We start from the raw sequence: 23,705 nt of genomic DNA on the forward strand, positions 1-23,705 counted from the left end.
CACTGAACAGCAGCTAAACTGACATATCTATAACAGGGATAGGGAACCCTTTTCACACTAAGAGCCACATTCCCCTCTGGGCAACCTTTTTGGAGCCACATGCAAGTGGTGAGAGGGGTCAGAGGCAAAAGTGGGTGCAGTCATGAATGCAAATTTCACCTTTGTGCAGTTTCCATGCACACTCACACAACCCTCTCTATCCTCCATCCAGGCACACAAGATGCATGATCAGAGTTCAAGGGTGCATTGCAGCCAGGCAAAAACACTCAGGGAGAGTGCAAAGCAAGGCCAGTGAGGGATGCAACCCAAGGAGAGCCTGGGTAAAGTCCCAAGGGATTCCCCCACTAGCATCCTGAAGTGGTACAGCTGAGACAGAGGTCTCCCTCCCACCTGAGGGAGAAGAAGGTGGACATCTAATGTAGCTTCCAACATTCCATCCTGTTCTGCACTGTGAGAGTGAAACTCACCCTCTATTGACCTCTCAGGGGCTCAGCCCTCACAGACTTGAAATTCCACAGAGGAGAATGCAATGCGCTCCCCTCTCTCTGCACAGACGAGCTGCGCTCTCCCCCCCCCAGGGGTCTTTGCACTCTGAAAGCTCTCCTGCCACACGCACAGTGCACTCATCCTAAAGATGAACAGTTATGGTAATCCCCATCTCCTCGTCACAGAGGATGTGCTTTTCATTCGAGCATTTTCCGTGGTCCAACACTGAAACAGAGGCACAGCACCCTGCAATCTGCACCACTTGCGCAACTACCACTGGCATCCTATTGTCCTGTACTGCATTGTCCCCAGCCTTAAGGTTATAATTAGTACGTCTGATTATCCAAATTAAGAACATAAGAGGAGCCCTGAAGAAACAGCCTGCTGAATCAGGCCAGTGGCCAATCTAGTCCCACAACCTGTTCTCAATGAGGCCAATCAGATGCAAGACCAGAGTGTAGCAACACACTATTCACTTGCGAGTCCTAGCATACTGTGAGTCCTAGCATATTGCCTCTGAAAGCAGAGGTAGAATACAGCCATCGTGTCTAGTGGCAACATATAGCCTTGTTCTCTGTGTATTTGTCCAAGGCTGCATGTACGCCATACATTTAAAGCACTCCCCCCCACACACACTCAAGGAATCCTAGGAAATGTAGTTTGTCAAGGGTGCCGGGAACTTTAGCTTTTGAGGGGTAAACTACAGTTCCAAAGATTCTTTACATGGGTGTGCATGCTTTAAATGTATGGTGCGTGCACAGACTATCCTCTTTTAAAGACACCCAAATTTTTGGCCATCACTATTCTTGTGGCAGTGAATTCCATAGTTAAACTACACACTGCGTAAGGAAGTGCTTTCTTTTTTTTTAAAGAATATTTATTAAAGTTTTCAATAGTAATACAATAAAGATCAAAAAGAAAAAATATCAAAAATACAAAAATAAAAATAATTAAAAACACATAAAGTTTCCATTACCTATTTTCCATTAACTTATTTCCCAGACCTCCTCATACCTCCCTTTTTGTATTCCAATTCAAATTGTTGGTTCAGCAAATCCTTATCAATAAATTTTAACCTATTTCTAAACCATTTTCCCCCCGATATTCTCTTAAAACATTACAGCTGGAAACCACTTAATTTCTATCCGACATCATTCTAACATTCATTAATTTTACAATATTTCTGTAAATAGTCTTTAAATTTCTTCCAATCTTCTTCCGCCGACTCTTCTCCCTGTTCTCGGATTCTGCCAGTCATTTCTGCCAATCCCATATAGTCCATCACCTTCATCTGCCATTCTTCCAGAGTGGGTAGATCCTGTGTCTTCCAGTACTTTGCAATGAGTATTCTTGCTGCTGTTGTAGCATACATAAAGAAAGTTCTATCCTTCTTTGACACCAATTGGCTGACCATGCCCAGGAGAAAGGCCTCTGGTTTCTTCAGGAAGGTATATTTAAATACCTTTTTCATTTCATTATAAATCATTTCCCAGAAAGCCTTAATCCTTGGGCACGTCCACCAAAGGTGAAAGAATGTACCTTCATTTTCTTTGCATTTCCAACATTTATTATCGGGCAAATGATAAATTTTTGCAAGCTTGACTGGGGTCATGTACCACCTGTAAATCATTTTCATAATATTCTCTCTTAAGGCATTACATGCCGTAAACTTCATACCTGTGGTCCATAACTGTTCCCAGTCAGCAAACATAATGTTATGTCCAACATCTTGTGCCCATTTAATCATAGCAGATTTCACCGTTTCATCCTGAGTGTTCCATTTCAACAGCAAGTTATACATCTTTGACAAAATCTTAGATTTAGGTTCTAACAGCTCTGTTTCTAATTTTGATTTTTCCACCTGGAAGCCAATTTTCTTGTCCAAATTATAAGCAGGAAGTGCTTTCTTTTGCCTGTCCTGAATCTTCCAACATTCAGCTTCATTGAATGTCTGCTAAGTTCTAGCGTTATATCAGTTACTGCTTTTCACATTGTGTCAAAGCTGCAGATGTTCGCTCCTCATGTGTAGGAGGGCTGATTACGGATCTACAGCTGTGATTTTCAGGACTCTCCCAAGTGATACCATTTGTACTTTTTTCCTGTTTAAAAACGCCAAAACAATGTTGGGATGCACATAAGTTCCTGCTATCATATCAGAGCTGTGGCCTGAGGAGGCACAAACGTAACTTCAAAAGCAACAGCAACTGAGAACCATCTTATCATTTTAGGCTTTCGGTGGGCCCAGAGATCAGGGAAGAGCAAAGGCAGGACCAAGAATGGAATTTATTGCACATGCAAGCCTCAGACAGAAGCATTTAACCTAAAGTTTCTCAGTGCTTAATTATCAAGGGTAACCTTTCATTAGCACAGTCACAGGCTGATGTGTTCCACTTTCTCTGCTGTAGAAGAACAAAGCTGTCCAAAAGGGTCAGAACCCATAATTAGAACATCATGTATACTCTGAGGTTCAGATACATGTGGCCACAAAAGTATACCACAGTGTTTCTTCATTAAATTCACAATTCTGGGTTATATGTGGAGGTACATGTCTCCACTCGTATACCTGAAAAGATTTGTGTAACAGTGTGAACGACTGGGCTTCTGTATGGTTCTGGCAGGGTCTCCTCTGAAGGCAAAAAATTCTGCTGTGTCAGGACTAAATGACCACAATCACACCCAAAACAGAGCAGTTATCACATATCTGCAGTGAAGGCTGATTAGGAGGAGAAAAGGCCACTGCAGTAAATCACACAGAGACACAGCGAGTAACCTCCTCTGTTGGTGAATCCTTTTTATAATTAATCACACATAATCCTATGCAAATCTACTCAAAAGAAAATCCCATTGAGTTCAATGGGGCTTTCTGGCACTTAAGTGGGTATATAGGATTATAAACTGACATATCGCAGTATAGATGTTTTGGAGTCCAAAACATCTGCAGGGCAGCACTTTGCTGAAGGCACCATATTCAGTGCTGGCAAAAGAAGTAAGAAAACATCTAGCTCTCTTTCAAGAGAATAACTTGGATTCATATTTTAAAACGGCCCCTTCCACCTGCTCCCACACACCCCAGCATGCTACTTATTTTGTGTGTTACTACAATCAGCCACACACCCAAATTTAATTAGACGCCCTTCTGGGCATTAAGTGGCAACCCAGATTTTCATCTTCCCCCACGTTCCCAGGCTTTCCAAGCCAATAGGAACTCACTCGCTTTACGCAAACCACCAGCAACATCCTACTAACTCACTAAACCTGATTGCAGCTTCAGCTTATGTCTCAATTGGAATAGCAGAAATCTGAGTAAGGGTGGTTGGTGCGAATGGATCTGCAAAGTTAAGTTCCTGGACTGGTGCATCCTAGAAGCTCCGTTGCCACATTTAAGCAGGCAATGGAAAGAATAGTGTGCCAGTGAAAATGTAGGGGTGTCAGGAATTATTCCTGCAATGGGCTGGCCTTTGCCCTTTAATGTCTCCTGTGTTCAAGAACTCCTGAGGTGTAGAATAATTGCACTGGGCAAATTGCACAGATACTATACAATCTTGTTCACATGGGATGATGAAATAATTGTGATTCATTCCAGAAATATCTTTTGCTTTGTCAGCCGGTTCTGCACGTCGTTTCTGCGTCTAGTTTCACAGTACAAATCTTTCATCCCCTGAAAGGCTCATTTTTGTTTTTCAATGATTCAACAGGCAAAAAGAATTGTGAACAGTATAGGCAAGTAAGTGGCTTAGTATCACTGACATACTCAAGAATCAAGAGCGGCAGGGCCCTCCCCTCACAATCAGTCCAAGATATACTAACTATTAGGGGAGATAAAAAATGACATTTGTTTAAAATATTTGAATGTCTCAGGCTCAATCCCCAGTGCACCCAGTTACGGCTGAGAAGGCACCCAGTCGAGCATCCCAGACAACTGTTGCCAGTCAGAGCTAGATGGACCCATCATCAGGTCAGATCAGATCCACACAATACATTAAAAGCACATGGCACCCCCCCCCCCCAGAAAATACTGGAAACTGTAATTTACCCCCTGCCCAGAACTACTGTTTCTAGTACCCTTAACAAACTACAGTTCCCAGGATTCTTTAGGGGAAGTCAAGTGCTTGAAATGCTGCCTATCTATCTTTACCAACTGGAAAGTTCTCAAGGCAGATTACAAAATATACAAAAAATACAAAAGTGAGAGATGTGAAGTGTTCTTAAAAATTTAAAAAAAAATGGTTCTGGAATTCTCACAAAATTCCAGTCAAGCTGAAACCTCACATCAGTAAAAACACCAAGGAGTTTTATGGCACCGTAAAGAGACTTCATAAATATATTAAAACACCTACTTTTATGCATTCAAACAGTTTTGTCAGATGCTCAGACCACAAAAGCTTATGCCACAATACCTTTGTTAAAAGGTGCCACAATATTCTTTTGATTGTTTACATTGCAGGAGACTTACGCAGTTAACCCTCTGGAAATCTTCCCATAATAGCACTACTTCTAGCAGTTTGCATCACAAATGGGTAAATAAACAGAGGAAAGAGGGGGGAATTCCAGTATCAGTTGAGATAATTTATCTCAATTTGCCTAATGCAAATTGATCGCAGCAATATATTATTCACACACACAGAGAGGCACCTTCACACTAGGTAGTGTCTTAACTGGTGAATCATACCATCAGTAGAAATCTGAGGTCATTTCCTGCTCCATCACTTATCAGAATAACCCAAGCAGGGGGTAAAGAAAGACAATACCAAAGGTATGTGGGAAACAGATGAATAACCTCAAGCTCTTAACGTTAATGTGTGAAGGCAGGGGTGGGGAACCTGTGTGACCCTCCAGATGTTGTTGGGCTGCAAAACTCCCATCAGCCTCAGTCAGTAGGGCCAATGGTCAGCGACGATGGAAGGCATACTCCAGCAAAAAAAGTATTATTATTACATGCTGCCCATCTGGAGGGTCACAAACTGGCCACTCCTGCCGTATCACAGGGTATATAGTTCCATAATTTAACTACATGCTGTGTGAAGAAGCACTTTCTTTTGCCTGTCCTGAACCTTCCAGAATTCATCTACTAATAGGTTGTACCCGCCTAAGGCCCCATAACTCTTTAAACAGGCATTGCCCTTCCGTCCAAGAAGCCTGGGAACTGTATTTTGTTAAGGGCACTAAGAGTTGTGAGGAAATCCCCCATTGCCCTGGCAGAACTACAGTTCCCAGAGTGGCTTAACAATTGATCCCTCTTCCCATGGAACTCTGGGAATTGTAGCTCTGTGAGGGAAACAGGGGGTCTCCTCACAACTCTCAGCACGCTATGGTTCTTGGGGAAGACATAATTACTTAAAGCGGTATAAGAGCACTTAAAATCTATTTTATTTATTTCATGTATGCACCGCTTGAGTGTAAAAAACAAACAAACCCTCAAAGCTGTTTTCGAAGAGATAAAACAATAAAATCAATGGGGGAGGGGACAACAGGCATACTTTTAAAAGCACTAAAACAGATTAAAATTACCTCAACCTTCTAAGCATTTGGGCGGGTGCATCGAAACAGGAATGTTTGCAGCAGGTGCCAAAAAGAGTACAGTGGAGACGCCCGTTTGATCTCAATAAGCAGGGAGTTCCAAACTGTAGGGCATAGCCAAGATTTGGGGGGAGGGGCAGAACCTCAGTTAGCTAAGTATTTTTCTTGATTTTTACTGATTTGGGGGGAGCTGGAACTTCCTCTTCCCCCCCCCGGCTATGCCCATGTGCTGCCGCACTAAACAATCAAGTTCTTACAAATGCAAATGGGTATTACCTTATGTGGCACCTATAGACAACTGAAGTGGTTGAGTGGGCACATGTGTATGGCACAGATGGGGCCTAAAATCCTACTCAGAGTAGACCTATTGCAATTCATTTGTGGTTTCACTTCTGAATAGGACTAGCATTGGATACAATCAATGCAGAACCTGCTCACCATACCAAAAATGTACAAAGCGCTAACCTCCTACACACACACACACACACACACACACACACACACACTAATGGAATATTATCAAGGGCCTTCAGGCAGAAAACATTTGGCTGGTGGCCTAAATAGGAAGAAACCAGAGTTTGGGGTTTTTTCACTCCCTTTATCATCACTCAGCAGTATTTCCACCCCTCTGGGCTGTTTGTATTTCTCACAGACACTCATTCATGCCCCCCCACTGCTCCAAGCGGAGGTTTTGATCATTTTGGGTTTCTCTCAGCACCTCATAAGAGAAAGAGAGAGAGAGGATTTTGAAGCCCAGTTCCTAGCTGGGGGTTGATCAAGCAAGACACGCACCGACATGTCTCACTTTGCTCCGCCTCAGCTATAGGTGAGGCTAGTTAAAAATTAAACTCCCTCAGACCTTAGCTAGAACGGAGAATCCAGTGACTTATACTTTAATCACCACGGATGGCCACCATGTCAACTTTGGACAGGCTATTGCGTCACAAGGGGGGGGGCTCTGAATTAAGCGTCTCCTTGAAGACATATTTTGAAAAAGTGTGGTGGAGATAATATTTGTTATCTAAACTTCTCTTCCTTCCTCACAGAGTCAATGTTGTTTTTGCCCCAGGGCATGCGCCACTGTGCTTGGGAAATGCAGCAAGACAGGAAGTGGTTGACATCGGTCAAGGTCCCCAACTGCTATGGGCCCGAATTTCTGCCTTTGCCAAAGGTAATTCACTCTATCTTTCTCTGCCTCAGGCACACACAATATCACCTGGTATTATGAACCCTGTCATCCTTTCACAATCTCACTGATAGTATATATAACCCTCATATACGCAATTGTTTGTTACTGGTGGAGTTGCAGGTTTACTACAACTGCTGTAGCTAATGTGTGGCATGAGAGAGTTGATATGAGCACCAACATTAACTCCTCCATTACAGCACAATCCTATCAATTTTTCTCCAGAAGCAAGTCCCACTATTTTTGAGGGCCTTGGGGCAACTCCAGACTGATATTTTATTGCGGGTGCATTCTGCAATGTGTCAGTGGTGTATTTATCCCAATTTATCAGTTGTTCTGCAACACTACAACATTATTGCTGTCTAGAGGGGCTATAGTGCAACAGAAGTGTGATGAAAACTCATACAGAACATTTGTGGAGTTAAAAGTTACAGGATTTCAGCAGAAAGTTACACGAGTAGAAATGAAGCACTATGCCTGCCCCCAAACCTTTTGCAGACAGAAGCAGTATTTAATGTGGGATAGTGTAGGACTGCCCCAATAGCCTCGTGAGCACAAATCATCATAAACACAGAATAAAAAGGATGCCTGAATGAGCCTTTACAGGGTAAATGCACAGAAGATTGCAGCTATAGGCAATGTAAACCAGGCATAGGCAAACTCGGCTCTCCAGATGTTTTGGGACTACAACTCCCATCATCCCTGACCACTGCTCCTGTTAGCTAGGGATAATGGGAGTTGTAGTCCCAAAACATTGGGAGGACCGAGTTTGCCTATGCCTGAGGTAAACACACCATTTGACCCATCATGGTACTCCATGTAAGTTATTCAAAATAAATTACCACCGTACTCTGGGCTATAGGTATCTGGCTGGCCACCATGAGAATAGGATGCTGGACTAGATGGGCCATTGGCATAATCCAGGAGGGTCTTGTGTTCTTAACGGTGTGCACATGTGTGTTTATGCGTGCATGCGTGCGCATGTAAGTGGCCTACAACAACCAGCTGCAACACTCCACAGATTAAGGTTAAAGGATGCAAGGCAGAATCCTTAATGATCTCATAAAAGTATTTAAAAGACCGAAGTTCCTAGAAGAGTTTGGATTTGATATCCCGCTTTATCACTACCCGAAGGAGTCTCAAAGCGGCTAACATTCTCCTTTCCCCTCCTCCCCCACAACAAACACTCTGTGAGGTGAGTGGGGCTGAGAGACTTCAGAGAAGTGTGACTAGTCCAAGGTCACCCAGCAGCTGCATGTGGAGGAGAGGAGATACGAACTTGGTTCCCCAAATTACGAGTCTACCTATTCAATTCACACATATTTTTATTTAATAAGATGCATATATTGCTTAATAATAATAATAAACCCAACCAATTTCAAAACAGCAAATGTACATATCTGGGCAGGTTTGCCTAAACGTTTTTAGCAGGTGTCAAACACAGTATGGTATGTTAATGGACAAGGAGCACCAAAGACTAGGTGCCCCTTCCCCATGCTGTATAATGTTATATACCCTGTAACATTATACAGCATTTGTGGCTGTGCAAGCAGGCACCCATGGAATAAGGCAAGCCTTCAAGTAAAGCAAGTGTTGAGGGGAGGTGGGTTATTGACTTGTGGGTTTTCCTCTCTTCCCCCCTTTTTTATTATGTATTTTGTGCTTTTATCTTGTATTTTTAATGTGACAAACCACTCAGAGATCTATGGATGAAAGGCAGCGTACAAATTTAATAAATAAATAAAAAAAACATAAATCTTTCAAGAGCAGCACCTTGAATTTGGCCCGGTAACAAATTGGCAACCAGTGGAGATCTTGGAACATGGGTGTAATATGCCAACAGGGTCTCTCACTCGCTTTGAGAGCCAGCATGGTACAGTAGTTAGGAGTGTTTGATCAGGACCTGGGAGACCACGGTTCAAATCCCTACTCAGTCATGAAACTCACTGGGCCTGTAGTTGTTTCTCAGCCTAACTTACCTCACAGAGTCGCTGTGAGGATAAAATGAAAGAGAGGCAGAAACATCTATACCACCTTGAGTTCCTTGGAGGAAAGATGGGATATAAATGCAATAAATAAATGTCCACCTCGAACCCCACTTCCATCTGCATTATAGGCAGAGTACATCCACCTCGTTTAGAATGTTGTTGTGGAATTCCTGAGCAATCTATAGTATGTTAAGCTCTTTAAACTCTCTAAAGCACTATAGATGCTAATTATTGCATATAAATGCTACTCCTTTCCAAACATGTAAGCGTATCCCCACACAGCAAATTGATGGGGCCTTCAGCTCAAGCCATCTCTTAGCTTGGGGTGGGTCTCACCCCTTTGAAGACGTTGACTATGGCCTACAAAACATGTAAATTAAAGACTCCAGGCAAAAGGCTACTTCATTGTCATGGCAGTGTCACCATGTCACAAAAAAAAGCACTTCAGTGGGGCAGGAGAGGAGGCTGGATACATCTGCCTCGTGTGTGTACGAAAAGTAGTTCACCTCCAACATCGTTCCTATGGAGCTTTGAAGTGGTTTACCACACCTTTCAGCCAATCACCCATTCCCACCACCCTTCTAAGTAATACCCCTCTCTTACTATTATATAAAGGTCTGGTGACTTCTCTTTCAGCGTATCTGAAGAAGTGTGCATGTACATGAAAGCTCATACCAATAACAAACTTAGTTGTCTTTAAGGTGCTACTGGAAGGAATTTTTTTTTAATTTTGCTTTGACTACAGCAGACCAACATGGCTACCTACCTATATCTAGAACTCCTTAGTGTGTATACTAGGATTGCTGCCTAATTTGAAAGAATGGAATCATGCAAATGTTAACATACATTTAATAAATATATTCAATTTCAAAAAAAAGAAAAGAAAAGAAAAGAAAAGTAGTTCACCTAGTAGATTAACATCCACGTCGCATGTTTCAAGTGCATGATTTCCCCCAAAGAATGCAGGGAACCGAAGTTCATCTCTCACAGAACTACAGTTCCCAGCACCCTTAATAAAATACATCACCCATGATTCTGAGGGGAAGAAGCCATGTTCTTTGAATGTACTCTAACTGCATGGAGTGGTTGTCTCTTGTGTGCACCCCAAAAGGCCTAGCTCAATGTTTCCCCTAACAAAACAGACATTGGTAATATTTTTGCAAGTGCAGCGTTTACAGTCAAGGTGGAAAGAGAACATTAAGGGAGGACAAACAAAACTGCTCCCAGCACAAATCCGAGGGTGAGGGAAAAGATGGCAGTAAAATCTACTTGTGGGTTTGATCCAACATTTCCAGAAGCCCTATCTGAGCCTGCCTTGGCTTCTTGGCCATTGCAGTAAAGTGGTTTTTTTGGGGGGTGGGGCACTGCCGCTGATACAGCTCCTTGTCCAAGGGCACAAGGGACCCTAGGTACGTCTCATGTGGAGCCATCTCTGTGCGTTACAGAATTACCAACTTTTGCACCCTGGGAAGGATGAATCAGCCTAATCCATCAACTAGCTTCCTGCTTTCTCAAAAGAACAGGGAGAGCAGCACAATCCCTTCCTCCCCACCTTTTTGTAGTCATAACTCCAGATATACAGGTTGGTGACAGGGCTCTGTCACCATCTCCACCCAGGAAAATACAGCATGAGAACAAGCAAACATTCCTCAATGGAGAAGGGATCTGGGCTGCACACACACCTTTACCCATTTAAAGCACACCCTCAAATACTAGGAACTGTTAAAGGTGCTGGAAATTGTAACTTTGTGAAGGTAAACTATGGTTCCCAGGATTCTTTTGTCTGGTTGGGGGGGAGTTTGCTTTAATTGTGTCAAGGTATATATACAGCCCTGATCCCCATTCTGAATTCTTGTTTAAAAAGGCTCAGGGCAGGGAAATATTGACTGTGGGCTGGCTAATTTGTTTTATTTTTTAATCATGGGTAATTAAAAGCTCTTGTGCGTCACGATGACAATAGCAGGCCCACTGGCTGGCCAGCAGTCATGCTGCAACTTTCACAGTGAAACAATTCTAAAGACTGTCATCCATAGAAGAAGAACCCTGATAATTAAAATAAAAGTAGTGATGATGATGTTTTTAGTCAGCTGTAGCTTTCCTCCTTAAGACCTCTGGGAACTGTAGTTTGACAAGGCTGTTAACTATCCCTAAAACAGGCATGCCAATCCTTCCATTTCCAAAAACTCATTGGGGCACAACATGAAAATCTGTTTAAACCAGGCTGACTTAACTAGTTTAAACCAGACTGCGTTACAGCGTGCAGAAGCAATTTTATTTGCGGGTTGAGGATTTGTGCTTACAAATTGCATCTCCTCAGCCACAAACTCAGTGAGTGGCCTTGCTCAAGTCCCTATCACAACCTTGGTTTCTCATCTGTAAACGGAATACAATAGTCACTTATCTCACCTCAGGATGTCCATGATTAAAAGAGGTCCTGAAGACACACAAAACATTGGATAGCAGAAATGTCACCACCATTATTCAAATTAAGATCACTATAGATCTCAGAGCACTTACCTGGCCAGGAATATATTGGAGTATCTTGTCTGAGGTAACATCCCTCTCTTGTCCTGGTTCAAAACCAAAAAGGCTGGCTAGCTTTTTTTTGCTCTCTTGTCTGAAAAGCAATTAAAAAAAAAAAGAGTCAGGCGAGATCAAAGCAAGCAAACAAATCAAATCAGCAACGCATCAGGGTGGAATTAGCAACTTTTATCACAAGGCTTTTAAGTGTCCGGACCTAATGAACAGCTGGCCATCAATAACATTTAGGCTTAGCGAATTTCTCCTTGGGTTTTTTTTTTGGGGGGGGGGCTTTGTTTCATTTGTCCTTCCACAAAGGAATGCTTCATTTGTTCTCATTCCTCATCATGGATGGTCAAAGGATTCTGTCTTTCCCAAGGAGAGTGTTAAGGTAATCCTTTTTCTTCTTCACCGTTCTCTAAAAGAAGGATGAGGCATGCACGCTCTCTCAGAACACATGAGTTTGAAGATGATGCAACTTTAACGTAAGTAGTATGAAAGCTCAATATTGTCTACACTAAGTGGCAGCAGCTCTCCAGAGTTTTCAGACATTTCCCCCCCTTACCTGGAAATGACGGGGAATGAAACAGGCCCCATGTTCTGCCTCAGAATCTCTTTCTCAAGGCCACTGTTGCAACTATTGCTGCAGGGCGCAAACACCCACACATGGATACCCCAAAACAAATAAGAATCTGCTGCATCAGGCCAGAGGCCTATCTAGTCCAGCATCCTGTTCTCACAGAGGCCAACCAGATGCCTATGGGAAGTCCAAAAGCAGGATCTGAGCACAACAGCACTGGTTTGTAAAAGTTACCTACGATAGCTAAATAAGTAAAAGTGATTTCTCTCCCACACACTACACCAACAAGTAATTCAGCGCAGGCCTAAAGGTTGTATCCAACCATGTCTTACACAGAGCAGACCCATTGAAATTAATTGACCTCCACACTCCAATTACTTCCAATGTGCTGCTACCACTGATTTGGGAAGTAGTGTACATACGGTGTTAGCCACCATAAAGGTCAATGCACATAATTTTCTCAAAGGAATCCTGGGAACCGTAGTTTGTTATGGATGTGGGGAATTGTAGTTCTGTTAGGAGGAAATTACAGTTATCAGGGTTTGAGGGGTGACAGTCCTGTACTTGAAATGGGTGTGCTTCGAAAGTATCGTGGTTCTACCCAACGTGTTCACAGCCTTAGTCATATTCACTAATTTCAGCAGAACTACTCTGAGTAAAGGCATAGCTTTAGAAACAATCCTAAGCCATTTTTGCTCCCTGATTAGGGCCCCACATAGCATTCCCCCTGGCTAAAACCAACAGTCTTGTTGCACCATTTAAATAACCATTCCTGCCATCCCTGATTCTTCTTTCAAGGTGACACCAGCAGTGACTCAGACCCCATTAAAAGGCATTGTTGGTGCCCAGGTGCCAGCTGATGTCATGGAGGTATTCCCCTTTCCCCACCCACCATCACTCTCAGTCAACATAGTTTCGGCTATTGAAAGCAAATTACAACATTTTTGCTGCATGGTGATGGGTGTTTTTTGTTTTGTTGTTCTTGTTTTATTCACATGCATCCTTCATGCTACTCCACACAGCAGAAGCAAATGCTTCTCTGTAAGGGGCTGTTGCATTCCTCGTTTGCAAACAGGAGATTGTATTCTTAAACACACACACACACACACACACACACACACACACACGTATGCAGCCAGACACATCTTATGGGTACAGACTCCAGATCACTTAACACTGATTACTTGCCACTCAGCATATTTAAACCAGGGGTGAGGAAACTGCTGAACTCCAGATGTTGTTGGACTACAACTCCCATCTTCCCTAACCATTGGCCATGCTGGCTGGGGCTGATGGGAGTTGGAGACCAGCAACTTCTGGAGGGCCCCCTAATTCAATGTACTGTACTGGTTTTGACTTATAAGGCCTTGAGCAGCTCAGGACCATAAAACCTCAAGGACTACCTCCCCCCGTATGAACCAACCCAGGCCCTGAGATCATCACCTGAGGCCCTTCTCGGTGTGCCTCCTCCTTGAGAGGTCCAGAGAGCGGCACCACAGGAATGGGCCTTTTCTGTGGTGGCTCCCCGCTTGTGGAGTGCTCACCTGGTGCCTTCATTACATATCTTTAGATGCCAGGCAAAAACCTTTCTCTATAACCAGGCCATTGGCTGATTAAACAATCTATGGCCTTTTAAACGTGTTTGTAGGAGGTGGGGTTATTGGTTTTTTGCTTATTATTATTTATTGTTATGTTAAGTATTTAGTTTTTCAATTTAGTATTTTTATGCTGTAATCAGTCCTGTGACCTTCCACCCTTCTTCCCCAGCAATATGCCACCTCTAGTACTAGAGGCAACATAGCCATTGTGGCTAGTAGCCCTGAGAGCTTTATCCTCCGTGAAGTTATCTAATCCTCATCCAAGTTGGTGGCTATCACTACTCTCGTAGCAACAAATTCCAGTGAAATATGTGATGTGGCAAGACAGTTGCCACTCCCCCAACATATATATTTTTAATTGAAAAAACCCCCAAAGACTACTGCAAACCCCATGTGTGAGCCTTTGTGTACACAGATATTATTTCACTAATGTGAGCAGTGGCTGTCAATTGACCTCTCCTGCTCCATTCATTTGTCAATATCCTTTTAAAGCTTTTCAACCTAGTGTCAACTGCAGCATCTTGAGGCAGTGAGTTCCGTAGGTTGTTAATGCATCATTCAATGCATCTCTTGCAGTCACACCACGGTATGTGCATGTAAATTTTGTGCCATTCCCTATACTTGAAGTGTATTCTGTGAGAGAATTCTGTCCTTAAAGAACATTCAGACCATCCACTTGCTCTCCATATTACTACTGTACTTTCACTTGAGTGTCACAGGTTGCAAACCTCCACACACACCCAAAAAATATTCAACTGGGGACCCCTTGTTTTCACATACCGTCTGGTAGCACTGATCAGCTAACTTGAATAGTGTTACTTGCAACCCTAAACAAAACAGACAGGCCCAGCATCTGTTGCTACCCTTGAATTTTTGCAAAGCCCCATCCCCAAACATCTCTTGGTAAAGCAAAGAAGCATACAGAAATTTTAGAAAGAGAAAGAAACTCAAGTGATTGGAAAAGAGGCCTATTGATCTTAAGGGCAGACACTGATACCCCAAAATATGGCTATGAATACAAAACCACCTTAGCATATGTTCCATTTGTTGCATTTTGCAATATGTGTTAGTTTTCTTTGATGTGTCAGAACTTGTGGTTTGCAATGTCACACCTCTTGCCAGGGATGCCCATGAAGTGCTAACTAGGGCAGGGCAAAGCTCTTACAGTACTTCCTGTGATATCCCATCATGCACTTCACTCTTCGCTCTCCAGAAGGGAATTAAAGCCACATCAACAAAAGAGTTCTATGAATTCTAGGGAAGTCCATGAACTCTTTTGTTGATGATGCTTTAATTCCCTTCTGGAGAGCGAAGACGGAAGTGTGTTGCTCCACTAATTCACAACCACTCATCTCGGCGCCACCAAAACCTAACAACGTCAAGTGCTTCGCAGGTGGATACAATGTGCAATCATATTGGCATTTTCCACCCAAATGGCTTGATGGGCATTGGGGACACTGCCTGAACACACAGCATTTTCAACATGCAACGTGGTTTTGCATTTGCCCACAAATCCTCTGATTTTTCATGCAATCATAACAGGTTTAAGTCTGGATTTTGTATATAGGAAGTTGCCTTATACTAAGACCCTTGATCCATCTAGCTCAGTATCGTCTGCACTGACCATCAGTGGCTCTCCAGGGTTTCAGAAGGGATATTCCCTGCCCTACCTAGAGATGTTGGGGATTGAAACTAGCACAAAATAGATGCTCCACCACGGAGCCACAGCCCTTTACACAATTACCAGCATCAGTTTCAGGGTTCCTGCCTGTAAGTTTACACCCACATAGATGCCTAAAGAAAGAAAGCCCAGGTGCCTGGTCATTTGGGCACTTAAAAATCCAAAAAAGGCACATCATCCCTGGATTGTTTTTCTAACCATGTTGGCACCAAGGAATTTGGCCTAGTTTTCCATTCCTCCTCCACATATACAGTCACTTAGTTTTACTGTGCAGGTTCTATGTAAGGCGAGATTTTGTCTGGTGGGAACTGTGAGGTGGGAAAACCATGAGAATGGCAGGGGGCTCAACTACATCCCTTTTGTGTTGTCCTTTCCATTGCAAATCTGAGCTACTTTTGTGAATGCATTATGAAATCTCCCTTTTTAAAGTGCTGTTGTGAAGCTCTTCTGCTGCCACAAAGTTTTCAAACTCGATCGGTATCAAAGGCAGAACAGGAGCAGAAAGCCTACAACAGGAGGTTCTGGTGTTCAGATAGACTAATCCACGTAAAGCCCACACTTCAAATAGCATGACATTCCTACACAGAGGGTGGTTCTGTGTAGGAAATAGCACACAGGGCTTATCAGCAGTGATCGCATAATGTGCATGTTGTCCATTTTGCTGGGACAACTTCTAGAAGGGTAGCCACAACAGACACAAAGACTTGGGCACCTTGAAGACTCACAGATTTATTGGGGCATATGTTCTCAGAATTCATGCCCACTTCACTTGATGATGTGGGCTGTAGTCCACAACAGCTTACACTACTATAAATTTGCGAGCCATTAAATGTGCTACAAGGCTCTAATTTCACTGGGTACACTGTACACAACACACAGTGAAATCAGTGCCACAATCTACATGCAGTGCTATCCGTGTAGGGAAACTATGGTAAAGTACCGTAAGTTACTATGTCACTGGAGTTCTGAAACTGATTTCAATTATGTAATGAAGTAAAATATATATATAAAAAGAAACACCCCCATCTTGTTCAAAACTCTTATCATTACAGTACTTCCCTTGATTACACGCCATTTGCCAGTTTGGGGGCTCACCATGTTTCGGACATAGGAATATGCCCCCAAAGTAGCAGTAAATATTTAGGATTTAATTCCTAAGTGAGTCCTGAGGAGAGGGATGCCTTTCTAACACTGCCTATAAGTAAGGGAAAGTTTTATGGAGTGAGACTTTGAATTAAAAGTTCATTTGAAACGCTCGTCTTCCTAGAGACTGTATCATAAACTTCTGTTAAATGGCTATTGTTATTTTAACTTTATAAAAACACACTTACTGGAGAGCAAAGTTTGCGTACACACCATGTATTTAAAGCTGATTGTCCTCCCAGAAGAATCCTGGGAACTGTAGTTTAACAGTGCTGGAAAATGTAGTTCTGTGAAAGGTAAATTACTGGGTGGGGGGTTTGCTTTAAATTTATGCTCTGTGTTATTATGAATTATTCTGCATAGGACTGCCCAGCACATTAACGTTTTGCAATCTAACTCGAACCTTTTAATTCTCAAGTGGGATATAATTTTTTAAACAATTCAATTAAACTGAAGCTGTCAGGGGTGCCACTCCAAAGGAAACAAAAAAAACACACACACCCATTTAAAATAAAGGAATTGTTGTCTCTCCACACACACAAACACACGCCAGACACCGTCCTTTATTCCAAGAACTCCACCAAATTCTCTGCGTGCGATATGAGAAGTGTGGAGGTACTGTAACACTTGTCATGATAAATCTCAAGGAAACGGACATGCACACAGTGCCTGACTTTTCTTGGAGAAAGCGAGACCCAGCAAGGGAATTTTATTCCCAATGAGGCTTTCTTTTAAGAGAACAAAACACGCAGACAGCAGCAGCAGCACAGAAAACTTAAAAGGAAAGATTGCGGCGTACTCACTCTTTCCGAAGCGAGGGTTTCCTGGAGAAGGAGTATCGGAACCTGCCAGGTGCCTGGGGGACGCAAGCCATGTTCCCCATGTTTGAGAGCGACTTGTATAATCCAAGAAACAGTTGCGAGGAGGGGGGAAGAGAGGAGCAAAAAGCCAGGCAGGCTCAGGGAGCCCAGGCGTCGGAGCGTGTGAAGCCAGCGAGGAGGTGTGTGCTCTCTGAGTGTGTCATGCAGACACTTCCGTCTGCAGCGGTGACTCTTATGGGTGTGAGCTGGGAACTCTCAGCCATTTGGCCAAGGGCTGCTTTGTTGCTGGGTTCACTTCCCCTCCTAGTGGATCTGATCACACACACAGCATGAAGTGGGGAGTCCAGAAAGGAATTCTTTGTTGATTGTTGCTGCTGCTGCGTCTTTGCAGGTGAAACTAATGAAGGAACTTTTAAAGAGGCAATTGGAAGAAACTCTTGCCATGTGTTGTGAGAGAGGGGATTATTGTAGGGTTGCCATATTTCAAAAAGTAAAATTCCTGACACCCGCAAAGCTTTTTTTTAAAGGAAACCACCCAAATTGTTGAGCTTTTCTTAGGGAAACATAACCCGAAAATAGTAATTTTAAGCTTCTTTAGCTGTTTCCACTGCTTTTTCCATTGCATTGCTATACATCAAGATTTTCCCTGACATTTTGCCGAAAATTCCCCCAACACACAAAAACCAGGACATGTCAGGAATTTTCCTGGTGTTTGGCAAGCCTAGGATTATTGGTTTGTGTTTGTTCTTATTTCTTATAATGTCTTTTGTGTTTTTAAAATTCTAATTTTATTTTGTGAACCGCCCTAAGATCTGCAGATGAAAAGTGGTATACAAATTTTAATCATCACCCCCCCATGAAAAACTAGAGGTGGTGGTGGGGGGAGCACCATTACTAGTTTTCTCCTGTAGACAGCAAGGCCTGCTGAAATGTTCCGCCAAAAAAATTTAAATTTCTGGTTCATTGTTATTTTTGTCTGACTTTAATAAAACTGGAAGCACAAGTCTGCTTTTCTTTATTTAGGATTGCGGTGAACTTTTATTCAAAGTAGAAAGACCTCATGAAATGAATGGATTTCAGTTAGTCCTGTCCATTAATTTCAATAGGTCTACTCTGAGTAAAAGTTAATTGAGTTTTTCCTGCAAGTTTATTTATTACATTTATGTCTCATCTTTCCTTCAAGGAGCTCAAGGTGGCATAGACACTTCTCCCCATTTCACCCTCACAACAACACCCCTGTGAGGTAGGTTAAGCTGTGCGAAATTGCGACCGGCCCAAGGTCATCCAGCAAGCTTCATGGCTGGGTAGGTAAATTAGGTATACTGTAGAGCAGGCTTCCCCAACCTCTGCCCTCCAGATGTTTTTGGGCTTCAACTCCCATGATCCCTAGCTAGCAGGACCAGTGGTCAGGAATGATGGGAATTGTAGTCTCAAAACATCTGGAGGGCCGAGGTTGAGGAAGCCTGCTGTAGAGAATGCAGCAGACAGATTGCTGATGTTCTGGTTGAGAACATGTGACACCATTGGTAAAACAGCTGCACTGGCTGCTCCTCTGCTACCAAGCCAGGTTCATGGTCCTTGTATTAACTGACAAAGCCCTGAACAACTTACCGGTAGGTCCAGGGTACCTCAGGAGTTGCCTGAACCCTTATATTCCAGCTCAATCACTAAGGTCACCTGCATGAGTGTCGCTGGTCATTCCCGAGTTGGTCAGGCTAATTTGACAACAATGAGAAACTGTCTTTGCAATATTCTGCCAGTAGAGATTCAGCAGGTGCCTTCTATGCCAGCTTTTAAACACCTACTGAAAGCCTTTCTATTCCACCAGGCCTATGCAGACAGTTAAGAGTACTGATGTTTGTTTTTCCCTTTTTTGTTTTAAAATTGTTTTAAAGTTCTTAATGCATTTTCTGCATGGTTTTATTGCTGCAAACCGCTTTGGGATTTTTTTTAATGATATAGCAGTATACCTAATTTTTTTTATTATAAATAAACAAACAAATAAATAAATAACGTGGATTTGAGGTAAGGTCCCCACCCTTCCCTCATCCATAATACATGAATTTGGGGGATTTGTCTGTTTTATTTACTTAAATGTAGTATAAGCACTGATAACTGGGAAACACTGGCCTGCTTGCACTCAAACAGACTTTGTAGAAGCACAAACTCAAGACGAAAGGGAGAAATGAGCTAAGAGGAAGGCACGTTTGGCAAACTGTCACCGTGATCAACTCCTGCCCGGAAACCTATGCCTCCACTTGTGGAAGGATGTGTGGATCCAGCATTGGCCTCCACATTCACTTACGGACTCACTGTTAAGACCGTGTTCATGGAAGGCAATCTTACTCGGCTACGAGGTGTAAGAAGAAAGAAGAATGGGAAGCTGGACAAAGAAGAAAGAAGATGGGAAGCTGGACAGCAGGACCCAAGTGCAACAGCCAGTCTCCCTACCTGTGACTCCTAGCAGCTGGTATTCAGAGGCATACTGCCATCGCCAGCGGAGGGTGTACATAGTCATCAATGACTTCTAGGCTTCTCCAGGAATTTTCATCTCCTTCCTATAAAATATTAGGTCCCCCCCCCCAAATAGAGAGACGAATCAAAGCATAGGCAGCCTACCCCTCTCTGGCTGACTCACGCCAGTATCTCAATCCGCTGCGCCTCACTTCATAGAATCCATTAGGTCTACAAAAGTGTCTCAGTCCTGCTGTGTGAACTAGCAACAGCTGCTTTCATAACTGAACAGGGGGGAAAGGGGGAAGCTTTAGAGAAGCAAACAGAGGTGAATCAAACACTTGGCCAAAAGGTTGTGTGATTCAATTTTCAGAGGAATTTCCGTAGAATGGAAACATCAACAGGGATAGCTGAGGACAGCTGAGCCAGTGTATGGCTACAGTTTTGGACCCAGACTTGGGAGACCAGGGTTCAAATCCCCACTCAGCCATGATGCTTGCTGGGTAACTTTGGACCAGCCACAGTCTCTCAGGCTAACCTACCTCATAGGGTTGTTGTGAGTATACTATGAAGAGGGGGAGAACCATGCATGCCACCTTGAGCTCCTTGGAGGAAAAGGTGGAATAGAGAAGTAATAAAGCATAAAACAAGGTTAAAACTGATAGGGGGAGGACTATCATAAGTGGAATGCGTCAGCGTGTCATCAGAAATCCATGCAGTCAAAAGAAGGAGAAAGAGAGTAGTATTTAGCAGGGTTGTTGTGAGGATAATATAGAATGCTATATATGCCACCTTGAGATCCATGGAGGAAAGGGGGGCTATAAATGTGGTGATGATTATGATAAATACATTACAGTGACCCAGCACAGAAATTGAATATGGAAGAGGGAGCCTATGGCTGGAAAAAGCAAATGTTGTGGGGGAGTTGAGGAGGTTCCTAATCTTTGGCTCATGCTGTTTTTTCTGATTTGAATTCCCTCCCTCCCAAGCTGCTTTCCCCCTGCAAAATGTAAAAGCTTACAAGTAAAATATAGTACCTTTAATATATATATTTTTAACTCATTTGTTGCGGGGTGGCAATTTTAATTAGGAAAATGGCATATGAAGAGAAGGATTGCAGCCATGGGGCAATTACCCCATTAGCTGCTCTGGGCATACGTACACAGGAAGCTGTCTTATATACCAAGTCTGACCGTTGGTCCATCTAGCTCCGTATTGTCAACACTGACTGGCAGTGGCTCTTCAGGGTCTCAGGCAAGATTCTCTTCCAGCCTTACCTGGAGATACTGGGGAATGAGCCTGGCACCTTCTGCATGCAAAGCAGATGCTCAACCACTGCCATGCCCCTTCTGTGCAGCCACCAGTTTAGTAGCCCTGATAGAATTACAATTCCCAAAACAAAATTTTTTTCCCTTCCAGTAGCACCTTAAAGACCAACTAATTTAGTTCTTGGTATGAGCTTTCGTGTGCATGCCTTAAAGACCAACTAAGTTAGTTCTTGGTAAGATGGGGGTGTTTCTTTTTATATATATAAGGTGCTACTGGAAGGAAAAAAAATTTGTTTTGACTATGGCAGACCAACACGGCTACCTATCTGTAATTACAATTCCCAGCAACTCTTAACAAACTACAGTGCCCAGAATTATTTGGGGGAAAAGAGTGTGCTTTGAAGGTATAGTGTACACACAGCCTAGATAGGCCCATTGAAGCAGAAAACTTTTCAGCAGGCATAAAAAAGTATAGTGATGGCTGTCTAATGTTAATAGGCAGGGAGTTCCAAAGCATAGGTGCTGCCACCAGAAGTGCAGTGGTCCAGGGTCATGGACGGGGTGTTGTTTTTATTTCTGCAGCAGGGTCTCCCCAGAGTCCCAGAGCTACCCAGTCAACATGAAAGGGGAGCTTTTTAGCCCCAGAGAAGAAAGTATTCTCACCCTTTGTTCTGATTGGAACCAATCCAAGTGAAAGGAGATGAGTCAGCCAGTGGGGATTGGCTCCTAAGGTCACTCTGGAGAAGGCATGTGGGAGGAAAACCAAAAAGGAGTTACCGGTATCTCTTTATGCTCCAAAGAAACACTGAAACCACAAGGTGCTTCCATTTGCAAGAGAATGGGGAATCTTAAGCGAGCTAACTCAAAACCTCATGGGCTCAAGGTTGAAGGTCGTCTTGCAGATGATCATACATAACTGACCCATAGCTGTCAACTGTTCCCTTTTTTAAAGGAAAATTCCCTTATTCTGAATAGGATTCCTCGCAAGAAAAGGGAAAAGTTGACAGCTATGAACTGGCCTGTTCCAAATTCCAGTGGACTGGTGAGATACGAGGCTCAACTGTTAGCAGACATTCAGGACATCTTAGGACCATTTATGGAACTAGACAATGACCCCCGCTGCAACTGGGTGGACATTCATGATCAGAGGGGCAGCATTGAGTCATGGTTTCCATGACTTAGCAGATATATAACATCTGGTCTCTGACATATGCATTTGAGTTAAAAGGGGCCCATAGTAATGCTGGGTGTAGACAGGAGAACACAAGTTCCTCAGCGAATAATGGAAGTTGGGCTGCGAGGCCTGGAAATGTGAGACAGAACAGTAAAGGACTGAGACCCTGGCATTTATCACCTTCCCCAATAGCACCCAGATCCGCTCTAAGAAGTTCACTGACTGCAGAAGGTGCTTACCTAGGGAAGGGGAGCTGAGATTTGGTCACTCCCTTAATAATTCTGCAGGTAAGGTATTCTCTCGGTCAAAACCTGGGTAACACAGGTATAATGGCACTACTTTGAGACCCCCAAAGAGGCTTTGTCATTGACTCGGAAGCTCCCAGAAAGATCTCAGTATTCTTACTTGGAACTTGGCAAGGTGGGATAATAAGTGGAATAAATATTTGAATATATAAATATAGGGTTCCATTTCTGTTATGTACAATGGAACTTCAGGGGCAAGCAAGCTTAAGTCACTCACAGAAGATATTGGAAGACTCCAAATCATTTGCCTATGTTTGTGCACAGAAAATAATAGATTTAGCTGAAATGCAGCTCAGGGAGATCTGTGTTGACGGTAGCAATGAGTTCCCTAATGATAATTATTGCATAATTATAAGTTCATTGTATAATCTTAGAAGGGGGCGTGGCTGTGAGCGGGCATGTCTGTGATTATCACAAAGGGACCCTGAACTTGCCAAAAGACCACTGGCTTCCATACTGAAGGAACGACTCCTTACAAATGTGGAAGGAGCACTGAGTGGCACTTGTAGAAGCACAAGTTCTGCAGATCAAAGTGCTCCTACATAATCTGCGCTTTAGAGGAGGTATGGAATTATTGACACAAAGTGGAGGAGAGCACCTGTGGCGAGAGGTCACAGAGGGGGAGGTCTGAGCACTCGTGCTGCTAATTCTCCCTTGCAAAACCTCCTCTCCTCCCACCCCAGTTTGACATCAGTGTCAAAAACAGAATTTTGCACCTGTTGCCAAATATCTAGCTTTCGACTTATTTTCTGGACATTTGAACCCAAACTAAACTCAGCTTCAATTTCTTAAAACAGTATCTTTTTAAAAAGCAAAAAGCAAAAAAACCCTGCTATATCATGGGATCCTGCTCCTGATCTCCTTTACCCCTTCAATTTAATTTTATTTTTAAACAGGATTGGTGAGCAGACAGGCTCCGTGCTTGGAAAAACTGTATGCAACTGGTGTTTTATTTATAGAAATCTGAGTCTGGATTAAGGGGCT

General features: G+C 43.1%; 2 protein-coding genes across 2 annotated transcripts in view; one reads left to right on the forward strand and one right to left on the reverse strand.

Annotated features, from left to right (window-relative positions):
• PERM1 (PPARGC1 and ESRR induced regulator, muscle 1) overlaps positions 1 to 7,156 on the forward strand; it is a 126,944-nt gene extending 119,788 nt beyond the window's left edge. The window contains exon 5 of the mRNA XM_053400818.1: positions 7,050 to 7,156. The gene's annotated coding sequence lies outside the window, so the exon portion shown is untranslated. The remainder of the gene's footprint in view (positions 1 to 7,049) is intronic.
• Positions 1 to 17,604, reverse strand: part of PLEKHN1 (pleckstrin homology domain containing N1) — a 57,966-nt gene extending 40,362 nt beyond the window's left edge. Inside the window, exons 1-2 of the mRNA XM_053400819.1 lie at positions 17,503 to 17,604; positions 11,695 to 11,794 (exon numbers count right to left, since the gene is read on the reverse strand). Of these exons, the coding sequence (XP_053256794.1) occupies positions 11,695 to 11,794; positions 17,503 to 17,582 (180 nt within the window). The 5' untranslated portion in view covers positions 17,583 to 17,604. The remainder of the gene's footprint in view (positions 1 to 11,694; positions 11,795 to 17,502) is intronic.
• Positions 17,605 to 23,705: the final 6,101 nt, after the last annotated feature.

This window comes from Podarcis raffonei, chromosome 8 (assembly GCF_027172205.1).
Source record: "Podarcis raffonei isolate rPodRaf1 chromosome 8, rPodRaf1.pri, whole genome shotgun sequence".
Taxonomy (NCBI): Eukaryota; Metazoa; Chordata; class Lepidosauria; order Squamata; family Lacertidae; genus Podarcis; species Podarcis raffonei.